This window comes from Strix uralensis, chromosome 23, assembly GCF_047716275.1.
Source record: "Strix uralensis isolate ZFMK-TIS-50842 chromosome 23, bStrUra1, whole genome shotgun sequence".
NCBI classification, from domain to species: Eukaryota; Metazoa; Chordata; class Aves; order Strigiformes; family Strigidae; genus Strix; species Strix uralensis.
The window spans coordinates 6177085-6196864 of record NC_133994.1 but is presented as its reverse complement, the minus strand read 5'-3'; the positions used below and the strand labels follow the sequence as shown (position 1 = coordinate 6196864).

The 19780-nt window shown below is 46.1% G+C and overlaps 1 protein-coding gene across 2 annotated transcripts; it reads right to left on the bottom strand.

Moving 5' to 3' along the window:
- Nucleotides 1-97: 97 nt before the first annotated feature.
- On the bottom strand, nucleotides 98-19706 carry CLCN6 (chloride voltage-gated channel 6). 2 transcript variants are annotated; one of them, XM_074892972.1, is made up of 23 exons: nucleotides 19611-19706; nucleotides 18746-18805; nucleotides 17615-17680; nucleotides 17003-17068; nucleotides 16245-16311; nucleotides 15731-15837; nucleotides 15378-15504; nucleotides 14692-14759; nucleotides 14525-14583; nucleotides 13726-13858; nucleotides 12702-12815; nucleotides 12282-12448; nucleotides 11243-11369; nucleotides 10743-10869; nucleotides 10256-10409; nucleotides 10000-10159; nucleotides 9748-9854; nucleotides 8940-9126; nucleotides 8179-8336; nucleotides 7179-7335; nucleotides 6345-6452; nucleotides 5560-5685; nucleotides 98-4195 (listed from the first exon to the last, which is right to left on the bottom strand). In XM_074892972.1, the coding sequence occupies exons 1-23, from the start codon at nucleotides 19683-19685 to the stop codon at nucleotides 4115-4117; spliced, it is 2601 nt and encodes an 866-aa protein (XP_074749073.1). In that variant the 5' UTR covers nucleotides 19686-19706; the 3' UTR covers nucleotides 98-4114. The 2 variants fall into 2 exon arrangements, with proteins under 2 accessions (XP_074749073.1, XP_074749074.1); XM_074892973.1 differs by lacking the exon at nucleotides 98-4195 and adding an exon at nucleotides 5091-5220.
- Nucleotides 19707-19780: the final 74 nt, after the last annotated feature.

Here is a 19780-nt window from a genome sequence, read left to right as displayed (position 1 = left end):
TAATTCCTATCTTCGCCCAGCCTCAGAGCACCTTCTGCACAAACTGTTAGATCCAGACAGCTCACAAATAGCAACCACTCATCTACCTCAAACCATGTTCTTGGATATTGCCAGGTTCTACTAGTTTTATTGTAGTAAAGGGCAAAAACAGGACAACACTAGAAACATCAAAAGGCCTTGAAAGTGCTGAAGGAGACACACAAACATTTTACTCTCAGACATGTTATGGTTACATGAATACTTCCCAAGTGCCATAGTTCAAATAAAAATATATTCATACAAATTTAAAAAAAATACAATTTATATACACTGTGGAATTAGCTTACATCATTTTGTAACAAAAAACAGTGCAAAAAAACAAACGGAAAGGTAAGTTGCTACCATTGGAATGGCTCACAGTAAGTTAACAATTCAAAACCACAAAATTAACACCGCACAGGAAACCTGCAGGGGAGAATGTCCCATACTACCCCCTAACTTTTGCCATCAGTACTAATCCAGTTCTTGGTTACTATTCCTTTAGCGTTGCTCTGAGTAAAAGGTTACAGGCACCTATGTTAGAAGTACATTTCTTGGTAAATCACTAAGCAACCAGAGCCCGAGTAGAAGCAGTTAGTGTGTTGTAAGAGAGGAATTAAGTGACCAAAGTGTGAGAACAAGACTGACTCAACCCAAGCCCCTTTGCATCAGTCCTTAGCAGAAGAGAAATTCTGCATCTCCAAGTCAGATGAATTTGTAATTCCCTTTCTGCAGGCTACATACAGTGACTGCACACTGAGACTTCCCTTTAAAGCAGCTGACAGGGTCACCCACCATCCTCATTTAAAACTTCTTTACTGAAGGAGTGAAATGGGTGTGTTTTCCATCTGAAACGTTTGAATAAGATAGATGCACAGGCAGAGCAGACAGTGCTGACAGCAGGCTGAAGGCAAGCGACCTTCTCATGGGGAAGCACAGCTGGTGCTCAGACAAACCTTGACAACATTTTTCAGCCGGTTGTCTTGTCTGAATTGCCCAACTCCAGGCCTCAGTAGCGATGACATCCTGCAGCAAAATATACTGCTGCAGTTTGTGTACAGAAATAAAACAGAACATGACGAGCTCAAGGCAAACAACCTATGTGCAGGAAGAGAAGGAACCTTTCACACACAATCACTCAACATCAGCAGGAGGAAAAAGATTTGTCACGGAGAGACATAGGGCATTCTTGACAGGTGTTCTGACAGTATGGGATTGCTAATTCCACGTTAGAGTCATTTGAAATCCCATCAAAACAGGATTCCTGTGATTTGTAACTGCCCACAAGCACAAATCCTTTGAATGAAAGGTAGGTTAACAGAAGCACATTTCAAACCTACAGTCCAGCTTCAGGGAGTGCAAAAGGGTGCTGCAAGTTTCTTGGGATAGCTCGCACAAAACCAGAGCTCAGGGAACACAGGCATTTTAGAAATCATCTACAGAGACTATCCTGAGAGAACAAACATCCTTACTCTACTTATAGGGAAAGAACTTGCAAGTCAAGACCAGCAGCTGATGCCAACTCATACGCTCTAAGGAACATGCCACACCTGTCCCAGCTAAGGAGTCCAGGCTGAAGGCACAAGATGGATACTGGCTGTAGGAAAACACCTTCGCTTTACTCTTGGAAGTTTAAGGGCTTGCATGCCTTATCTGAAATGGAGCTAGGATATTCAGAAGCCAGCAAAACTATTTTAGCAGAGGAGACAAGAGCTGTTGCTGCAAGTTCCACAGTAATTAAGGAAAAAGAACTGATGTATTCCCTGCTCTTTAGATAGGTCACTTCCCAGGCAGCTCTGGAGAGTGGCCATAGTTAACAAAGGGTCCTGGGACACACAGAGCTTCCTTTGCAACAACTGCCATTGCACATACCACAGCCCACTCTTTCCTCTGTGGAAATGATACAAATCCATTCCTGAAAACAAAGATCTCTTAATAAAGCAGCAGGTGGGAAAGAACACGAAGTGAAAAAAAGGCCTCCAGAGTCAATGGAGAGGAATAAAAATTAAAGTCTAAGTGCTTACAAACAGCTTTGCTAAAACCAAACTTTCCAGCTGAGCCATGCCATGTACTGTAGGACAAGGACAAATTCTACCCTAAAACATGGCTCAGGAACCACTTGTAAGACCAAGTTTTCTCTCATCCGTGGGACAAAATTCAAGTCTCCCATGACTCAGCTGTCCTTATTACAAGCACAGCCAGAGAATACATCTGTCTACCAACTATCTGGACTGCAAAGACACCATGAACATCTAAGAGTTGCAGTGACTTAAAGAGCCTTACATCAAGACCATGGTTGGTGACCTGGGCACAAAACCTCCTCCTAACCCTAACTGTAGTAGGGCTCAGCAGCCAGCAGTTTGCAGAGCAGCGCCCTGGAACAATCAGCTTCTACAAAGTCAGTCAAATAGGCTGTTTTAACAGATTTAGTGTTTTGACACATGTAAGGAAAGTGCACAAATTCTTTAGGCTTAGTCAGAAAAATCTTCAGCACAGATGAGTTCCTGAAATCAAAACATACAGTAATGTCTGACTTCCTTCTGCCACAACTCTCATCTAGCTAGCTCCTTACGGCAGACAACAGGTTAACTGCAGCGCTCAGAGGCTTTGTAGAAGCTTTTGAGATACATTCCCCATGTTATTTGGCCCAGTCTCTTGGCTGAGAGAATGCTCTGTGCTTTATCAAGCCAATCAGCTCTGCAGCCCCTGGAGGCACAATGCTGGCTTCCCACTGAGGGTTATCTGTATGCAAAACTCAGGAGGGCAGGTGCCTGCTGGAACAATACAGGTGCTGGCCAGGATGGTACCTGCTAAAGCAGTAAACTGGCTGCAACTGGCTTCCAAGTGCTGATTTTACCCTTACAGATATTCGGCTGTTGCAGTTGCAAACATTATCCCAAGCATTTTTAGGGCACAGACAGTCCCACTTATCACCCTGCAGCAGATCCTGCCTGTTAGGCACCAGCACCAAGTATCCCTCCTGTACGGCAGCCTGAAGTTACATCAGCTCCTCTCGTGACACAGAGATAATTCAACTAAGCCCAGAGAGAGGACATCAATTCTATCTGCCTCAAGAAAGCAACATTTCACCATCCTCTGAGGACGTGGGGTTCTCTGGTCTCTAACCCTAGCTGGAAAGGTGTCCTAGGCTCTCACTGTTGGATCAGTACAAGGACAAAGTGCCTACAAATGCCAAGAAATGCAGGAGTGTCAGGGTAGTGACAAAGTGGAGTGCCACAAAGTGCCTCAGAATAGTCTCTTACAGGGAAATAATAACAACAGCTACCAGGGAAAAGAAATCTCCCTTCTCTGAGATGCTCTACAAGCATATTAAATATTTATAATCCCAAGCAATAACTGGAGTTGAACTATTTTGAACTCCTCATTTAATGAGCTGCTCTCAAAAACATCGCAGCGGGGATGCTTCCTCATGAAAGTAGAAGAGAAATTAGGAACAAATGAAGCCAGAGTGGAAAAACATGGGCAACTGGGAGTACCCGCAAAAAGAGGTGTATTTCCAAAGAGTTGGGTTTTTTAATACTGCTTTTGAGAAAAGCCATCTTCCAGAGCAGCTATTTGGTAACTGCAAACTTCAGTATCGCCTCTCAGCCTTGACAGCGACCCCCTTCTCACACAAGTAAGGCAACAGTTGCAGGAACAAGGGAGGAAGAGGAAAAGGGAGACATACAGGAGGACAGGGAAAAGGTGCCGCAGTTCTCTGCACAGGACACAGTGGAGCTAGATGGTTCTTTTTTTCCAACCCTTAAAAAAAACCCAAACCAAAACAAAATAGCAGAACATACAGTGTCAGGACAACATCTGATGAAAGGAGATAACTGGGGCACAGGAAAAGAAAAAACCTGGATCAAGAGTGGTCAAACCAAGTGCCTGAGACCAATCAACAGCTCTGGGCTCAGGCAGCTCCTCTAATTCTCTGGCTAGCAAGATGTTTTCCAACTCCCCAGGCTTGATATGCATGTGAGAAGCCAAACGGCAAGTCTTGGGCCTTGTGGGGTCCAAGCAGAATGCGAGCGCGTGTGCAGGCTTGGAAGAGGGAGGTAGCCACACCAAGAGTGGGGCAGGGTGGGCAGGGGCATCAAATGGTTTGATAGTGTTGTCTCAGTCTTGCCTGCAGAAATTCGTGGGTCAGGTTGTGCCGAGTGATTATCCCAACAATCTTAAAGAGGAAGAAAAGAGGAAAAAAGATACAAGTCAGTATCACAGATGTGCCACTAAGAGACGTGCATGGTAGAGCTGTTGTTCTTTCCACCCCGCCCAAAAAAAGAGGGAACCTGCAAGCAGTTCTTGTCCAATGCTGAATTAGAGGGGGTTCAAGTTGAAATCTCGCCAAAACAATGCCCCTCCCTCTCCCAGCACTTTTCTACAGGCAAGACACTGCTTTAACTACATCCAAACAGACAGCTTAGCTGTTGCTGTTGTGTCTGGACACAGCAGTGGTTACCCCTGCCTAGGAAGGGAAATCCTGTTCATGTTAGCATACAGATGTAACTAAATCCTTTAGAAAGTGAAAACTGTAATTGGAAATCATAAAGCTGTCTCTTATGGCTTCATTAGAGACACTTCTGGTACGCCAGATGACATGACTGCAGATAGCTTGTATCAGATACGTTCTAGGAAGCTCTGAAGACCAAAACAGAGAAACGGTAAAGGCTAGTTAAGTGGCGACTGCATATTGGCCATCACTAGCTGGCGGATCACAAAAGGAACCTCTCCCAGCCTGCTGGGAAAACAGTCAAATCACACATTTCAGCTGATGAAACACCTCAGTGATTTTATACATTGAGTTTAGAACTAGGCTGCTCTCCAGCACTGCAAGAGCATCTTGTACTAAACATGGAATGAGTCAACATCTCGTTTTCAACCAACAAGCTCTGCAGAGTAGCTATTAGGAACCCCAGGAGGCAGAAAAATCACTGCTGTCTCACAGGGACAGACCAGTTCAGGCTTAAGGGAAACAGTTTCTCACTGTGTTTATAGGAAGTTACTGACACCTACTGACTATTCCTGAGCATTATAGATGGCAAAGAGACAAGTACAGCGAATCAAGCACAAACCATTGAGACTCCTTTATTTTATATATTATGCTCCTCATAGGAACAGCAACAGAACGCAAGTTCCCTTCCAGGAGAAAAACCTCCTGTTCCAACACACAGGAAATTCTGCTCTTGGCTTTGATTATAGCTGTGAAAGAGGAAGTCAAATTAGTGGCCTCTGATGAGCTAAAGGCTCTCAACAGGTACAAGACAGTAAGAGCTTCCACATGCTGCCAACCTGAGACAGGAAAGAAACTGCACGTCCTGCCCCTTGCAGGGAAAGCAGGAAGCAGGCTTGGACACAGAAGATGGTAACAAAGTCACAGTAATCAACAATGCTTCAGGGCCTTAAGAAGATCACATTCTGATCTCTTTAAAGCATTTCTGTTTGATGTTAGAGATCTTAGTTCTCCTGAAGGTGGAAAACATTGCAAAAAACACAGTGGCTTCCTTGCTCAGCCAATACAAAACAGAGATAAGCACTCACCTCTCCAACTGCATTCACAACCGGTAAATGTCTGAGTCCCATTGTCCTAAACAGGTTGAAGACTTGTGACACATGAGTATTTGGAGAGACAGCAAAGGGTGATGGGTTCATGTATGGGGTGACATCCTAAGCAAGAAAAACAATTATATTGTTTACAAGAGGCATTTTCACTACATCTGGGAATCACTAACAAGCAATTCATACAAGTCCTCCAAAGCACTGATCTCTGGACAGGGTACTGGACTGTGGGCATCTTCTATTTATCCACAAATATGAAATTATTTCAGGAACCTGAATTTGCCACAGTTTGTTTGAACACTGTAACCCATGATTTTAAGAGCCCAATGCTGCAGAAAGCCTCTGAGCAGAACAAATGCAGGTCCATGAAAATAAGAACGTACATTTAAAAAGCACTTTGGCCTACACAGCAACCTTCCTGTCACAATGACAGGTCTGCCACTGACTGAGCTGCCAGCACAGAGTTCCAAACAGGTACCAGCAGTTTGCCTGTCTCACTAAGGCAGGAGTCTAATCTAGAAGGAAGTTAAAGTAGACAGGCAATGCCTTATTTTGAAAGTAAAGCACCTGTGTGCGATGTTACCTCATAGCAGGAATGAGGATTGATTTCCACATGCAGACAAGGCTGACTGAATGCATGAGAAGTACATGATGTTGGTCACTGCACCCGAGGGTGGACTTAAACATGCTCTCAGCCTTTTTTTTAAAGGCTTGGGACAGTCCTAAACATATCAGGAAACACTGTCATACTGCAGTGCATCTCTTACCACTATCATGCGAGGGTTCAGCAGTGTGAGGTCCAGGTCATGGATATCTGGATAGCGGGGGTAATCCTCTGACATCTCTGCATGGGACAGACGAGGCTGACTTGCACTCTGCAATTAAAACAAATCCCACTGAACCGATGTGTCACCATCCCAGACAGTACACAGGCTGCAAGCAACACAGCAAACGATGCCTCCCGATTGCTCACCCAGATCTCCTTCTCCCCCCATGCCCACACATACAACTCCTGCCAAGGTACTCCTAGCAGCTCATCTCAGAATGCAGCAGTGCAAGCCCAAACCTATACAGGTGTTTAGCTGACAGAGCATCGGATCTGCTCTCCAACCTCTGACAGATCTACACTCAACACCTGAGGGCAGCAACAAATCAGCCTTGTGGAAGACAGGCCTCAAACACAAACGCTCATACTGATCTCACTCTTCTGGCAAGACCTTAGCACACAGCAGTGAAAACACACAGTAGTGAAAACACACAGTATACACTGCTGCTTGCTCTACTTGTGTTTAATATCTGCCCTCCATTCTCCAGTTCTGACAGGATTCCACCTTTACGCAACAAGCAGGCCTGTTGCTTTATTTTTTAAACAGTAGCTGTCCTTTTTTCCTGCGGATACTTAAACAGAAATTTAATTCTCTTTATTCTAGACCTGCAATGGAGAATTCACATTACCTTCTGTAGCTTTTAAAACACAGATACATTCCTTAAAGTGTTAAAATAGGTAAATTCTTTTTGGTGGTCCACAAATACAATTCCCAACCTCCTCAGCTGAGAGGGTAGGGATGTTTCTTCTACCATTCCTGATTAGGAAGACTCACCGACTGGCTCTCGGAGTAACAAACACCCCTGACAAGGAGGGTGACCAGCTGTGAGCGTAAGATCAAGCCATGGAAGGTCAAAGGTCTGAAGCGTTCCTCCATAGTCCACTCTTCACTGGGAGACTGGTCAGGGTACAGGTTGGGGTAGGGAGTATATCTGTCACAGATTTAACACTACATGTTATAAGTTGCATGAACTTAAGGAGAGACACATAGCCCACCTCCAAAACAACAGCTCTTTCAGCTCTTTGCAACCTTCTCATGAACATTTCAGGGACGCTTGCTAGAGACAAACAAGTCTTTTCTCCACCAAACAAAACAGCAGAGAGGGGTCAAGAATCACTGCCATGGGCAGAGCATGACAACAGCAGCAGAATGGAGACAGTCTAACTCTCAATTTCAAATCACCTGCTGCTAAAGCAATTTTCAGAGCCAAATTATTCAGATTCTAATAACAGCTGAAGCATCTGGCAAAATGTCGAGGCCAGGATTCCACTTGTAAGAGTCACAATCACTGGGTTAGAAACTGATTCACTAGACTGGGCTTCTGCTGGGAAGCAACTGCAATACAAGCCTGGTAACTCAGCCCAGCTACCAGAAAGGTGCTATCAGTATTATGGGACAGGTCACTAGCTCCTCTCTTGGCAGAAGTGAGCTTTGCAGAGCCCTCAGGATTTTACAGACAAGAGGGCACTGATTCCTAGAGAGAAGACATTTCCCCAGGTATTCCATCCTCACTAGTAAATATTTCTGGATAGGGGTTTGAAGGAAATTTAAGTTAACAGGTTGGACGCCATCAAGCCATTAGCCTAGGACTCGGTCACAAGTGTGAGCCCCAGCACTGGCTGATGAGACCTGACGAGTCACTTCTCCTAAACTGTGGAGACTAGCACTGTTCCCTCTGACACATGGAATGACAGGGACTGTATGAAGTATCACAACACATCTCAACATATGGAAACACCCTCTTTCCATACGTTTGTGCCTACCAGGCTCTCACCTTCTCTCTAGCATCTGTTGCAGCAGATCCTCCTTTTCTGGTGGCTCCTCCGTTGCTATGTGCTCATCACACATGTTACGCAATTCACTCGAAGGGTAGGATTTCATAGACTGACTACGCTTGCGCTGCTCTCCAGCTCGGGTGAGGATGCTAGATTTCTGGATACAAGTTTTCAGAAATTCACTAAGCAGGTCAACAGGCATCCAAAAGTAACTATGAACTATTTGATCACAGCTTTGTGTCATCAGATAAGGCTGCTGCAGTATTTGTAAGAATAGCCAATAGTACTCTCCTTGGACAGAGAACCTGGAGTTTAGGAACTTGGGCACCCTTTTTTGCTAGAGCAAGAGTATGCCACAAGCACATTCTTTATTCATTCTGACCTCAAATTTTAAGTTTCCCAAGAGACTAAAGCATCTGCCGCACAACCCCTCCCTACAAAGGAGGGAAGCATTTTGGCACCTACTACTGATCTCAATGGTCACTTCACTACTTCAGTGCCAAATTCAAACTTTTTCCATTGTCTATACTAAACAGGTTACTTAGTCCTCTTAACTGTTGCCTCTAGGAACACAGCCCACTCTTCTACATGACCCAGAGAATGGAATGAAATCGAGTCCTTGAAAATTCTGTATCACAGTAGGTGCTTATCTCTGACCCGAATTCTGCACTGACAAAAGCCTAGATAACAAAAGAAAGGGCCTTTCACCTGCAAAACAAAGCTCTTTACCCTGCAACTTATCAAACAAACAACTTTTTACCTTGAATTTGATGTTGTTACTTATCAGTTGATTTCCCTTCATGAACTCCCTCTCGTTGCCCCGATTCTCAGTCACTACAGGGAAGGCATGATGGACAGTTGTGCGCAAGATGCTAACAAGGGACTGGATCCTGGTGTGGGGGTAGACGTATGTCAAGTTGGGTTCCATGATGTCGCTAGCTCGTAGTCTGAGGAAACAGAAATCCAAGATTGCTGCACGCATTACGTCAGCAATGAAAGGCCGGTGATGGACAAACAAGGAAACAGACCAGTCCCAAAATGAAATCCTGAAGGAGTCTACTGTGGTTTAGTTCTGCCAGCTCCTTGTACCTGTGTGCTCACCTTCACTGTGTTATTAGCAGTGCCAGCACAACTGATTTAAAAAAAAAGTTGTTTTTTTTTTTAAATATAACATTGCATCAATGATGCACTATAGGCAAGGAAAAAGGTTCCAGCTTATAAGATACAAAGCGTTTAAACACTACTGGGAAAAGACAACAGGTGGGGAGAAGATGAAATTCTACAAGAAGCAAAGTCCAGTGGAACATTTCCACGAGTTCTTGCTGAACCTCGTAAATCTGCTCCTCAGATCTCCACCCATCCACTTCTCCTCAGAAAGGGCTCCAGCACCTCCTTCCTGCCACAGGTCTGATGCCCAACTCCCAGCTCCTCTCGCAGCAGTCCTTCTCACAGCTGCTCCTCTCAGAGCAGCCAGTATTATTGGAGATAAAGCATCATCCCCCTACATTACAGCATCCCTTTCTGAGCAAGAACCCTACCACAAACTAACCCAAGAAGAGCAGCCTTACTTATCCATTTCCACCTCTGTTTCCCACTCCAGAAGAGGCACTCCTCGCAAGTTCACGTGGATGTCATAGATGCCTTTGTTGAAAAAGTCTCCTGTCCATTTGGCTACCTGTAGAGCAAACAGAAGGTCTACTGAGTTGTTGCTCCAAGCACAAGACTCCTTGGCTTACCGTAGCCCCAGAAGGAATAGGGATTCAGGGCCAGCACATGTTCAAGCAATCTGCAAGAACCCAGAGCTAAGTCCCTGCACTCACCATGAGAGTGATCATTATTGGGAGCCCATAGGTGATCTCGTTGGTGGATTCAATTAGGATGACGGTCAGGCTAATTGTCATGCGGACCACTCCTCCCAGGAATGCTGCTGCCCCAATGAGGGCAAAGGTTCCCGAGTAGATGTGATCCAGGCCAATGTAGCTAGGGCAAAACACAGAGCCCGGAGGTTAGAATAACCTGAGAGCTCAGCGCGTGTCTGCAGCACATCTCTCGCACACACACGCACACTCGATGCACCTTTTGAGGAGGTTGGCGACCAGGCGTCCGAAGGCAGCCCCACAAAGCAGTGATGGCACAAAAAGACCACTGGGCACAGAGATCCCGTATGTCCAGCAGGAGAGTAAGAAATAGAGAAGGAAGAACAAGGACAGTGTGACTGGGCTGAAAGTACCTGCAACACAAGAATAATCATAACTAAGGGGCACAGGTCTGTCGGACAGACACCATCCACCCCTCAGCTCACAGCAGGCTCATCTCATAACAGATAAACTTAGTCATCTCCCAGTCCAAACACACATGAAGACAATGAGTAAGTGAAAAAGAGAGGAAAAGCAGGCGTTTCTTTCCACACGGGGGGCTTTAACCTGTAGTACTAGCAGTCCCCCAGAGCCATGAAGGCCAGAAGATGCTCTTAGCCTTGGGGTTCTTATGTCAAGGCTGCTTCAAGCAAGATGAAGCTCTGAAGCCTAAACATGGGATGGGGCACTGTCTCCTAACTACTCACCGTCCTGGTGGAAGAGCTGCAAGATAGCTGACTCCTGAGGGTTGAAGAAGAGTGTGGCCATGTCATTGTAGGTTTCATTCGGGCAGAAAAAAGTTTTGACGCTTGAATTCACATCCTCTGACATACCCTAATGTAGGACACAAAAGACACAAATAGTTAAAATACCCTCTCTGCTACAATAGCCTTTGGGCAGAATGAGAGTAACCCTTCCATATAGGGCTGTCAGCCCACACTTTGGGAAGTTCAGACCAAACACCAGTAGCAGAGACGGGGCCTGCACCATCACTGGGCTCCCTGGTTCACAGCCTGAGCTGCTTTGCCAAGGCACGAAAGCACAAAGGGTAGCTTTCATTATTACCCTAAGCTCCTGCAACTGACCACAGGCTTTCACTGGAGTTCTGTTATGTACTGCATGCTGTTAAAGCTCATTATGTGCCTGTGCTTCTCTGGAGGGTGAGCAATATGATGGGGACATATAATCTTCACATAAGATCCCTCACCTGCAGGGTGAGAGTGTTGTTGCCACTCTGACTGTTGGAAGACATCTGCCGACATTCCCCCAGAACCATGGAGGCTACAAAGACCACGACCGTGGTAGTCAATGACACCAGCAGGCTCTCCAAGACTCTGCAAGTACACAACAGAAACCATACACTGAAGCCACACTCAGCCCTGTAACCCAGACCCAGCTCTGCACATGACCTTGATAAGGCTGCAAGAAGCAGCAGTCACCACAGCTTAACATCAGAAGCAGGGGAGTCTGCAAGTCAAGCTGAATTATGACTTGGTTGCCAGGGATTGCATTAACTCTCCTTTTTAATTGCCTGCCCCAAAAAGGAGCTATTTCTGCCTAAAGAACACATAGCAGTCACGTATAAAAAGCCACAGGGAAGGGTTCAGTGATGAGGCTGTTCACATGGAAACGATGTTCTGTAGAACCTTACAGGGTAAAAGGCTCAGGACTGGACAGGCTGATGCACAGTCTCTCATAATCTCTTTTCTTTTGTAACTGCTGAAATGCACTTTTTTTTTAAACCTCAGATTCTTATTTAGGAATTGTCTAGAACAATCAAACAGCTATTTTCCAGAATTACATGGCAATTCCCTCCCTAAATAGCACAGATATTAGCTCAGTTGTGGATTTAATTAACCAAGATAATTAAAAAAAAAAAAAAAGAGTGGGATCAGCTATTCCTTCCACATCTGTTTGGACAAGACATAAAAAAATACCACATGGTCACAAAGCTCTGGTTGTTCAGCTATAGCCTTTGTTATAAAAAGCTCCCTTCACAGCCCTTGTAAGGGGGGTTGCAGCTCTCTGTACCACCAGAGTAATTATAAAAATGCACAGCGACTGCAAGATCTGGTTTCTGGTATTCACTTTCAAACTCTACGGAGGCTTCCTTTTGTGATTTCAAAAAGAATAGGTCTGGGATTTCCTCCAGCCCCACTCACTGGGTCTTCTAGGTTGATGCTTTTGCTTTGGGACACTGAATACAGATCAGAGATCCCCGCACAAACTCAAGTGAGCACAAATACCTGACCAGCTTTGGCTTGGGATGCACATTCCGCATGCGGTACTTTGCAAGTCTCTTGTTCAGGCAGTTGAAGGTGGCTCCGAGAAGGCCTCCTACAATCCCCATCAGAATGAAGAAGCCCAAGTCCACAGCTGTCCAGAGGTGGCATTTCTTATCAGACTCAGAGCACTATGTGCAGAAAAGCATAAAAAACAGCATTGCAGTAGTTGCTGCAACTTCCTACCAACACTTCTGTCTCCAAAGCAGGAGACTTACAGCAGCTATGACAAAAAGGGAACAATTCTGTCTTAGGTTATCAATGTATTGCAGCTAAGTATCAACTGCCCTTCACTGAAATACAAGCATTATCAGAAAAAAAAACAGAAACACTGAACTGAGAAGAGACTGGAGGTGTGGGGGAAACAACAGCACTAAATCTTACCTTGAACTCCCCAAAGTTCAGCAGCCCAGGGAGCTGGAAAGACCCCCAACTTCCAAACTGAATCCCAGAGCGGAAGAAATTCAGGGTGAAGGTGGCAGCCATGGAACAGAAAAGCTGAGGAAGTAGAAAAAAAGAATAAAAAGGAAAATAGTAAAGACTCCCAAAATTAAGATTAGCACAGTGAGCTCTTCCATGAGACTTACGCGTGGGGAAGGGAACCTGAGCCTTCTCAGGCTTTAGGAAAATAATCCACTGAGGTTTAACACTCATCCCCTGCTGCAAAAGAGAGCAGGGCCAGATTGGACTACTATAATCATCTGATTTGGTTTCCCACACAAGAAGCTAGGAATTTCACCAAGTAATTCTTACAGCAAAAGGTTCTTTTATTTTGACAAATATGTTAATTTGCAGTTGCAAATCAATTACAAGGCACTAACATAGTTTGTTTAGAGTTGGAATTGAGGTATTCATTGGCTCTGACAGTCAGAGTTGTTATCTTGGCAAATCCCCTGTCTCCTTTTATCGCTGTTGAGAAAGAGTAAACTAACTGAACCCCATCAACAGGGCATTTGGCATAAGAAATGCCAAAAGCATTATGAAATCCAATACATTTCTAATACACTGTCAACTTTATTAAAGTAGGCACTACGGGCAGAGAAAGTGGCAACCTGAAGGCACAGGGCATTGCTGTAATACAGCTCCCCAAGGCAGAGAAAAGCAGAAAGTAATCCAGTGCATGCCTACTCTGCTCCCAAAGGATCAGACTGCAAAAAGCCTAGACACAAAAGCCCTTTCTCCCAGGTACACTAAATCTGCTGCCTACAGCGTTGTCCCACAGATCCACATAGTACCAGACTCATCTCTGCTCTTGACCTGTAGTAATTCTGGAGCGTTGATAGAGCAGCCAATCTCTCTCCCGCCAGGAGAGCTCAGGAGGAGACAGGATAATGCCCCCATGGACCTGCGCTCCCAAAGGTCCAGCTCAAGGAAGAGACACACAGAAAGAGCCAGAGTCACTACTCACCACTTTCCATGTAAGTCCCTGGTTCCAGAAAGAGGAACCTTCTTCCAAGCTGAAAAGAGTACCCCCAATTGGGGCTCCAAAGGCAGCCGCAACCCCTGCAGCAGCCCCAGCAGACACAAAATCCCTTTTATCCCTGAAATGAAGAGGAAAACAATGTCAGTTTAGCAAAGTAGAGCTCTGGAGGTGCTTAGGTTCTGCAAAGTAAGGGACCATTTCCATTTATGGATATATCCCAGGGATACAGGAGTGACAGCTGGGAGAAGTGCTGGCCATGGCAGGCAACACCATTTATTCAGTAGGTTGCTGCAGCATCATGCTCTTTCTCTAGAGCACCAACACAGAGCAAAACTCTGGCACTACACAACTGCCCAGTATACAAGGAACCATCCCAAACCATGGGACTCCAGCATCACTTGAAAGAATTACAGAGAGGGAAGGGCAATTTGCTCAAGTTTCATTTTGTTGATCCAGGTGAACGAGCCTTCTCTGTAGTATACCTTGGTCATAAGGGGTAACTGAGCTTGTTCCTAACAATGAAGCCATTTAACCATTGAGATTAAAGGTTTTAAATGGGTGGAGATTTCCCAAGTAGTACAAAAAACCATCAATGAACATGGAGACCAGAGCAAAGCATCACGGTGTCAAGACCTGGTGTTGTCCTGCTGCAGAATGAAACTGCAGGGCACTAGAGAGAAACTGAAAAAACAACTGACTGGTTCATGCCAGCCTGCCACCCCTCTCCCAAGGAAGTCTGCTCACTCTTCCTCCTCTCCCCTCCTCCACATCCTGGGTACAGTACCTGTCACTGCGGAAATAGGGGAAGTTAAATTGGATCTTCCTCAAAGAGATGCTCTGGAACTACAAACAAAGCAAAGATTTAGAAACGTAGGAGATGGAAACTTACTTTTTACAGTACTCTTACAAAGCAGTGGTGTGACCAGGACAGCGACCCAGGCCAGCACTAACCTGTGGCAAACCCGCACCCACAACAGCACCACTGTGAATCATTGGACCCTCCTTCCCGACAAAAAGACCTGGAAAAACAGGACTGATGAGGCAACACACTCCGCCCTCGCCCCTGACAACCTCCCTTGCTGACAACACCAGGAGAGATCAGCTCACCACTCCCATGTCATGGCACAGTCGCCCGTGCCAGGCCTGCAGCTCCTCCCTCTCCCCTCAGGGTGAAGGAAAGTGCTGACCCCTGCCCCCTCAGCTCCCCAAATGTTGGTGAAGACTTCCACAGACTTTGCACTCCAAGTGGGTGGAATCATTCAAAGACAGGTGTTACAAGGCCTCTGAACTCCCCACATTACTCTGCCCTGCTGCCTAGAACATCGCCTCCTTCAGGCTGCTCTAGACGGTGTGTTCTGGAGAATCCTCACATCTCCCTCTTAGACTGAGCCACAAAGAGTCACTTCTGATTAGCCCACCCAGAAAAGCACCTGTTTCCCAGATAGTCCTGGTCCTTCTGTCTATTTTTTACTCCATATATGCACTCAGGGCTCATGACCCTCCTCCAGTCCATCAAAATCATTTTACTGGAAAGGCAGGAGAAGCCTTCTGTGCCCTATGTGCAGCAGGGACAGCATTTTTCCCCCTTTCAGTGATTCCTTACCCAAACAAGAATAATACATCACAGCCCTTCTTACCTCCTGCCACACTGAAGAGCACGCCCATGGCTTTGCACACCACTGTCCGCAGACGCACAACCCCTGGAACCTTTACCCCATTGAGGTAGCACTTAATTTCAGGAATTCCTGATCCAGCTGCTACAGGCTGCAGAAAAGAAACACTGATGCTGTGCTGCATCGACTTCATGGCTGATCAACAATATGTCATCAGAGAGCACAGCAAGGGACCAAGAGACCCTGCTTAGCTAAATCAATTAGCATTGTGAAGCTAGTTTGATGTCTTGGGGCAAAATGTGTTTCTGGCAAGAAGGATCCTTCATACCCAGGATCTGTGTGAGAGGAAAGGGAGGCTGTGTAGGGAGCAGCCTTACTTGGATCAGGACTAGAAGACTGGCAAGAAAGACAAAGGTCAGGTTGAACCCCAGCAGCTCCAGCAAGGATAACGCAAGACAGCCTTTCTCAGTGCATTCTTCCACCGCTGCAGGGACAGTCAAGGAAAACAACAACATTCCCCCCAGCAACACGCAATCATTCGGTACTGTCTGGGGGTCCCACAAGCATCAGGAGCCAAGCCTGTGCTTTCTAATCTAGCCAGGGCACCCGACACAACCCATCAGGAAGCCAGACTTCCTTTTCAGACCTCAAGACTGAACTACAAGGAAGGTAAACCATTCTTTCAGGGATTAGTCTTTGCCTATGTACACAGTACTGGAAACATTTATTGGTTTCAAGGGATGAATTGCATAGGCAAGTTGAAAACTTGATTAATCATCAACGTTACTGATGGCAGAAGTCTGAGAGTCAGCTGTTCTGAGCAAAACATTGCAACAGAAAGGAAAAGGTCACTTGAGTCTAACAGGAACCCATACACTAGGTAAAAGATACAGCTTTGTACCACCCGGAACTTGAGCTGGGTAAAGAGCCGTACAAAGAAATCCACAAAGAGGCCCACCTATGAAAAAGAAGACAGATTTGCCATCAGAAATTACTACATACAAGTAACAAAGACCACCCTCTAGTGAGTCCTGCCAGAAGTATGCACACATGGGAGGACAGAGGATGAAGAAGGCAAAAGAAGTGTCATTCAGAGTAAAGTAACTCAGAAGCCCAGATTTGCTGCCTCCCTCGTTCTCACTGGGACAGATCCATCCTAGAATTATTCCTGAAGAGATGCATTTCAGAGTACTAATCTGGTAGCATTTTTAACACCCACAACATACTTCAAGGTACAGAAGAAAGCTGGTGTTTAACTGAGGCATACAGTCACTAGAGCTAATTTTCAAACACTCTAGAAAGTACATGCAGTGATGCTAGTATTGTCAAACAAAAAAATACAGTTCAACTGTAAATTGGCATCCCTTTTTATTAAGTGTTCACTTTGGACAAGTTTTCCTGTATGCAGAATTAAAGGATTTGCCAGAATACTTTGCAAAGAAAGCACAGCAAGTTCTAAAAGAAAAAAAGGCTTTTTGGAAAATAATCTAGCAACAACGTGCTATAATTCCCAAAAGACAACTCTAGCTACTAAGCTCTCCACTTCATGAAAGAGAATGTTTCCTCTTTACTCCTTGGCCATTGACTTCTAAATTATTCCTGCTTAGTCTCCTGAATCTTCCTTATTCCCCGAACAGCATGACCCTTACCAGTCCTGTGCAGACTCCAATAGCAAAAACCATCACCCACTTCACTGCTTCGTACCTCTGGGCTTTCTGTTTAGGAAGAGGACAAAGCAACAAAGACAAAACAAAAAAACCCAAGTTAAAACAAGTCAAAGCAACATAGAAATGGGGATCAGAAAAAGGCAGTTTTGGGCTCCACAGCTCAGTTACAGCTAGAGTGATAAATCAACAGAAGATGGTGACAACAGCAAACTGAAAATATGGAACTGAAAGTGCTGAACATCTCACTTTAAACCTGAGAATCAGACCAGATGCCAGGCGCTATAATCTCTGCACACATTTTTATTCTTTACATAAAGAAACCAAGAGAACACATAGAATTTCTTTCATAAAGAAGAAAAAACCCCACAAAATATGAATGGTTTGGGTTGTAAAGGGCCTTTACGGATCATCTAGTTCAATCCCCCTGTCAAGGGCAGGGACCTTCCACTAGACCAGGTTGCTCAGAGCCCCATTCACACAGACCTTGAACACTTCCAATGATTGGGCATCCACAACTTCTCTGGGAAAATTTCTCTGGGCAATTTCCAGAGTTTCAGCTCTCAAGCTAATGAAAAAGAAGGAACAGGGTCCTACCTTGTTGTCCATACTCTCCAAAACTTCCAAGTATGGGTCATTGATACAGCGATCATAATCCAAGCTCTGAAAGAATGCCAAAAGGTCAATTTAAGAGAATCAGCTGCAACAGACTATGCAAAAAATTATGGATAGAAGACCTTGTTAAAGGTTACAGAAGTCATTACTACCCCCACAGTAGGTTTTGCAAACAACAGTAGCAGAAAAAACTCCTGGAAATAACTTTGTTTCAATCTTTTGAGCAGAGCCAGGCCCTGAGAATCAGGAAGTGAAAGAACAGACCAATTTCACTCCCCAAGCTGAGAGAGATACAGGAAAACAGGAGAAACAGGAACATGACTGATTAATACAACTTTAAATTAAAGAAGTCACACTGTACAGATTTAGACTTTACTTCAAGTGCCTCCAATTTGACAGTGCAGGGAATAACATTAGATCTTTGTATTTAACCTCTCCCTACAACAAGAACACTAGATAGGAATTCCTCTCCAGATGAACAGCATCAATTCTTAAGCTTATCGCAGCAGTTAAAAGCAATATAGTTGCCCAGTCATCCTCACGAAGTAACACTAGCTTCTATCTACATCAAGTTCACCTTTTCAAGCCAAGCAGTAACAGGCTGAGCTGGTGACACACATGCTGACAGCAACTGCTCTAAATAGCACACGGCCACTATACAGACATACAAAAAGCTAAAATTTCCTATAAGATGCAGGATCCCATAGATGGGGAGATCTGCTGTGAGCCAGCATGACATCAGAAACAGCAGTAAGCAACAATGACCAAGTAGCTACAGATGCTTTCTACAGTCATGAGGAAACAAGACCACTAAAGCCTATAAATCTCATATAAAAAAGTAGAACAATGCAGCAGACTCCAAAAATGAATTTTCTCAACAAAAGTCTGACTCAGGCAGCAGATATTCAAGCTCTACTCACAGGGCTTTAACCCAGAAATGTATTATGGTAAGCAGCAGTTCTTTGCAAGTGCAGCAACTCTTGGTATTTCTGGTGGCACCAGTGCTAGTGATGCAGTTGGAGTACCTGCCCCATTACAAACTCAAACAGATCAAAACCTGTCGGCAGTTCTTGTCACGTTAATGTCACAAGCTACGATCAGTTAATTTCCCACCTCATAGTCTTTGCGTGGAAGTATCTCATCCTCCTCTTCGTGAGTTTCTCCTAGGATTGTCTGCAAAACAAACAGATGTGGGAAAGTAAAATCATCAGGGGAATGAATGCATGTACAGGCGCTCATGAACACTGGTAGCAAAGGCAAAATTAGGGAAGGCCTATGCCACTATTGCTTATAAAGTCAGAGTATGGATTATCAGACTACCACTTGCTGTGGGTAACTGTATGGGGTCTTACCTTAAAGCTTGCCCCTCAGCAAGAACACACTACGTTACTTGTATATGGGAGCTGCCCACAGCACAGTACTAAACCCACATCCCAACTTCCCTCACAGCAGCAGGTCCCAGGAAACCTGCCCAGGCCGCATTCCCCAATGCCGGGCAGCTGAAGAGGCCCCGCAGAGCCGCTCTAACGGCTGCCAGGGTGCTGTACCCGGGAGGGGCAGCAACACAGGCGGAGGCACCGGCCACAGCGGCTGAGATACCAGGCCCCGCCAAAGCAAACGCTGACTGGGGTACCGGGACAGCGCGGGCCGAGGCTCTGGCAGCAAAGGCTGAGGTACCGGGCGCAACGCGAGGGAAAAGAGCGGGAACGGGCTGGGGCTGAGGCGCCGGGCCGAGCGCTGCCTGAGGTACCGGGCCGGGAGGCGCCGGGCCGAGCGCGGGCTGAGGTGCCGCGCCGAGCGCCGCCGGAGGTGCTGGCGCCAGGGCGGAGGTACCGGACCCTGAGGAGCCGGCACCAGGCCCAGCACCATAGCAACACTCAACGCCCCCCAGCAGCCGCCCGCCCTCAGGCGCTCCCCAGAGCAGGCGCGGCGGCGGGGCCGGGCCGAGGCCCCGGGTCGCGGGTGCTGGCGGCCGTACCAGCTCCTCGGGGGTGCGGCTCTCCCGCTCGCGGCAGCAGCAGCAGCAGCACAGCCCGGACCCGCACCCCGCCATCTTCCGCCGCCGCCGCCCCTTCCCGGCCCCACCCGCCGCGCCGCGCGTGACCCCGCCGCGGCAGCCGCTGCCGCCTGGCCCCGCCCCCGCCCGGG